This window comes from Sinocyclocheilus rhinocerous, unplaced genomic scaffold, assembly GCF_001515625.1.
Source record: "Sinocyclocheilus rhinocerous isolate Xijiao unplaced genomic scaffold, SAMN03320098_v1.1 scaffold784, whole genome shotgun sequence".
NCBI lineage: Eukaryota > Metazoa > Chordata > Actinopteri > Cypriniformes > Cyprinidae > Sinocyclocheilus > Sinocyclocheilus rhinocerous.
The window spans coordinates 104591-109101 of record NW_015658732.1 but is presented as its reverse complement, the minus strand read 5'-3'; the positions used below and the strand labels follow the sequence as shown (position 1 = coordinate 109101).

The 4511-nt window shown below is 39.0% G+C and overlaps 1 protein-coding gene across 1 annotated transcript in view; it reads right to left on the bottom strand.

Annotated features, from left to right (window-relative positions):
* LOC107722840 (adenylate cyclase type 2-like) overlaps positions 1-3948 on the bottom strand; it is a 19811-nt gene extending 15863 nt beyond the window's left edge. Inside the window, exon 1 of the mRNA XM_016531331.1 lies at positions 3539-3948. Within this exon, the coding sequence (XP_016386817.1) occupies positions 3539-3925 (387 nt within the window). The 5' untranslated portion in view covers positions 3926-3948. The remainder of the gene's footprint in view (positions 1-3538) is intronic.
* Between the last annotated feature and the right edge of the window lie 563 nt (positions 3949-4511).

Here is a 4511-nt window from a genome sequence, read left to right as displayed (position 1 = left end):
TATATATATGTTTTTTTTTTTTTTGGTATGTAATATTTGCATGGATATAGAAATCAAAAGAGTAAGACCAGCAATGCAACTCCATTGACTTTTCCATTAAGAAAATTACATAGATTAGTTATGGTTGCATTGTTCATTTATTTTCCATAATCTGAAAGAATGGTTTGTCCAGTTATTTTACAACTGTAATTTTATTTTAGCGATTTTTCGTTATGAAATGCAGTATAAATGTATTGTTGTTTAGTTGGTTATCTTAGCATTTTTAAATTTTTATTTATTTATTTCACTACCTTGCTGCATTCTGGAATCGTCTTCTTAGTGAACAATACATGCTATCTTGCAATTTAACTAAAACAAGGTATCTTAGGTGGCAATATAATTAAGTCGCCTACCTTTTGGAACAAACTTTGTATGTAGATCAAGTGTGTGATGCCATTCAATGCTCTCTCTATAGAAAGCTCAGGTTTTGGAACAGATCTATCGACTATAGTGCACCAAACTGAAACTCAACATTCTCAAAATGAGCCCACAATACACATGAGACTCCAAACAGGGACATCTTAACGGATTCAGGTACCTCTTATGGTTTCAGTGTTTAAAGAGCCCAGAATGTCTGTGAAAATCCGTGTCACCCCATAGCACTATAATTACAGCCACAAAGTAAGACAGCAAGACAGCCTGATTATCAGCAACATTTTGTGGAATCACTTTCTCACTTAAGAGCAACACTAAACCTCTGCTGTCACCTCTCTATCCACACTCCTCTAAAAAGTGCTACAAAATGATTTGTTAAAAGTCATGGTGTCACACCACAGTGACGTGGTGTGATTTTGATGGCATCTCATCTGGCTGTTTCACAGCCATAACATTTGCTTCTCTTTTCTGTAATCCCCACTGTTGCTGCCAAATTCATCTTTTGAAGAATGCATTGCCAGAACACACAAAACCACTAATCGCATGGGAAAACTACCGAAGACTCATTCATAATTGATGCTGTCCAGCTTTCAGAAACACATTAGAAATGGAAACCCTAATAAAAATTGCAGGGAAATTCTATCAAGATGGATGTAGGGTCCCTATTACAACATCAAGACATTACGGTAGCACTGTTCTATCTATTTTGTCATAGAGAACTCAGAACCAGCTTGCAACTGGCAAAACCCACAAGCACATTCTTCTACTAAATTCCACAAAGCATGCAGGGGGAACGTTAGTCCTGCGGCCACTTATAGGATGTGTGAGGCTGAGTGAAACAGGTCATAGGGGGAACAAATCGTCAGGGATTCAGAGTACGATAATAAACAAAAAATGCCATGAGAGTGCAGTTGTGCTCCAAGGCTTTGTTCACAATCAATGTGATGTGTGCAACCATGGGAGTCACAGAGAGCATTGCGGCAACCCAAGGCAAGCTCAACAGCCACTGTGATGTGAGATTTAGGTCAGGCAGTCAAAAGACAAGAAAGAAAGTAGTGCACGCATTGAGAGTGTGTCTCTAAACAGGGGTTGATGTCATACTGTGAAATGTCGCTTACTTATTCACTCCCTGATCTCCCTAATGCATTAGAGCTGATTTAATCGGGTGAAATATATACCACTTACATTTTCCTGTATATTCCAGATATTCTTAAATATGACTGGCTTTAAATCTGAGGAGAAAAGCAAACAAATTTCAGACAGCATAGCAGCAACCTACTAATGTATCCTGTCAATGTGACTTCTGCTTTTTATGCAAATTATGATGAAAATACCTCAACTTCTGGGAAAACCTGTGTAAACTGTCTCAGCATGAGAGCCAGCAATATATATACAAAACCCTGATTCAGACATCCTGACAAGACTACAGCTTCTATTTCTCCTTAATTCCACAATCCCTTTAAGCTTCATCTACAAATGGCATATATAGAATCTTGTAGAATTTCAAGCTCTTGAATAAGTGTTGCTATTATGAGGTATCAGCACAAAACCCACAAAATTGACACATACATGCATACATACATAAAATAAAATAAAATAAAATAACTAGCATCAAAAGAATCTAGCACTATGCTCTATACTTAAATTTACATAGTTCATTAGATTAATTTTTTTCCTTTTGTTTTGCATATAATAGCAATTCCGCAGCTAATGGGTAATACACAATCTTATTTAACAATGGCTTGAATTCATAAGGATTTCCATTTTGCTCTAGCTGAGACAAATTGAATAGGAGTCAAAAAAATGAAAGTAACTTTACTGTTTGTAGGTTAATAGATTCTACAGTCATGGCCAAATGTTTTGCAAAGTTTGCTGCTTAAGCTGTAGTGGTGTTCATTCACATTGTTTCTAGATTATTGTGTAGAGTGATCAGATGCATTTTAAATAATTGCTAAAAGCTTCATTGGCCAAAAAAATGAACTTTTCACGAAAAAAAAAACTGTTTTTTGATCCTGACACAAAATGACCAGCTAACATTAATTGACTAATCATATCAGCAGCACATTTGAAAGTGTGAATGAGTACTAGTCAGGTTAATCACTATCATACTAATTAGGTAAAAAGACCAGACTGATTGCTATAAAAGGAGTGAAGAAGAAAATGGCTTCACATGCAAGGAAATTGCTACAAAGACTATTGCACCTGAAAAAACCATTTACCTTGATTTTCTCATCAAGACCTTTAAGGAGAGAGGTTCGACTGCAGTGAAAAAGTCTTCAGGACGTCCCAGAGTGTCCAGCAAGTGCCAGGACCATCTCCACCTGAAAAGTCAGCTACGGAAATAGTGATCAACTCCGAGAACTAATAAGGCAAGAATGGATCGCCATCAGTCAGGATTTGGCCCAGAAGCTAATATACAGCATGCCAGAGTGAATTGCAGAGGTTATGAAGAACAAGGGTCAACACTGTAAATATTGACTCATTATACTTTTTTGCCAATAAAAGCCTTTAAAACTTATGATATGCTTATCATTGTTTTTCAGTACACCATAGAAACATGTGGAAAAATAATCTACAAATACTGAAGCAGCAAACTTTGGAAAACATAAAATGTATGTCACTGCCAAAACTTTTGGCCATGACTGTACTTAATCTGTTATGCTTAATTACCAATGACTATGTCTGTTCATTTTCCAAATGTATTCCCTTTCCTTCCATGCATTGATTATTCCCTGCTGCTTCTTCATCACTTTTACATGAATCACAGAAATTATGCTTTGAAGAGAGTGATTATATACTGCATTAGGTAAACAGAGACATATGGTTGCTGCAATCAGCACAAACAGAGCTGACTGGCTGGAACTTCCTCTAAAGTGTGTTGTTTTTGGGCACATGAAGTTCATTTTCTGATACATATAGTGCATGAACATAATACAGGTGTGGCCTTGTAGAGGGTTTGTTAACTGTTTTAGAAACCCTTAAAGAAATAAGTGCAATTTAAGTTTTACATTTGACTGTGTAACTTGCTCAGTACAGTAGCAACAGTGCTTTCTCCTTCAACCAACCCAAACACTCCCTTTCTGCTTTTTCCCCAGTCACCTTCCCCCAGTTTCCAAACACTCACCAGCCCAGAGGCGAAGAAAACAGCCAACAGAGCCAGACAGGCACCCATCACAATGAGGAGCAGAAAAACAATGAGTGGGTGCTGCTGGCTCATACGATAGTACGAATCATACAGCCAGTCTAGGGACCTCTGTCTTCGGCCACACACACCTCCTCCTCCTATTACATCTCCTCCTGTCCGGGAGCCCCTCTCCAGCAAGTAGCTCCTCTTACACATGGCCTCCCTCCACATGGAGCTCGCGTTGTGTTCCTCTCTGTTGGGCGGTGGCTGGGGTTTGTGAGGGTCGTGCTCCTGTTCACACAGGTCCTTCAAATGGAGCACTGATGCTCGGGCTGTGGTGCGTGGCCGGTAAACCGGCAGGATGTCTTCCACTGTGGTGCGCAGCATCGCTCAGGCAACATGTTGAACTGAAGACTGTCAGAGTGAGAGTGAAAGGAAGCAGTGTGTGTGTGCGCGAGTATGTATGTACGAGGGAGAGAAAGAGAGAGAGAATAGGGGGAGAGGGAGGGTCTGTATTGACGCAAGGAGCGAGGGAGAAAGTAAATGTGAGTGAGAAAGACAGAGATAAAGGCCAGACAGAAAGGGATGGAGGGGTTGAAAGAGTTTCCTGTCAAGATGATGTGCCAGGGTTTGTTGGTACATCAAAAAAATTGTCATCATTTACTGATCCTCAAAATGTTCAGCCCTGCATAATTTTCTTTCTTTTGTGAAACACAAAATGAGTTCTAAGGTAGAAGCCTCCATTTTCCATACAAGGAAATGGTTAGTTTATGCCACCAAGCTCAAAAACGCACCATAACAGTATCATAAAAGTAGTCTGTCTTTCCTTTGTTCTGGAACTTTCAAATCACATTTTTTTGTGTTTGTCATGGTCACGCAGCACACAAATGGTGTCAGTGATGTCACACCTGGCACAATATGCCTAAAGATACCTTTTTTTTTTTTTTTTTATTGAACAAAAGCACAATGACAT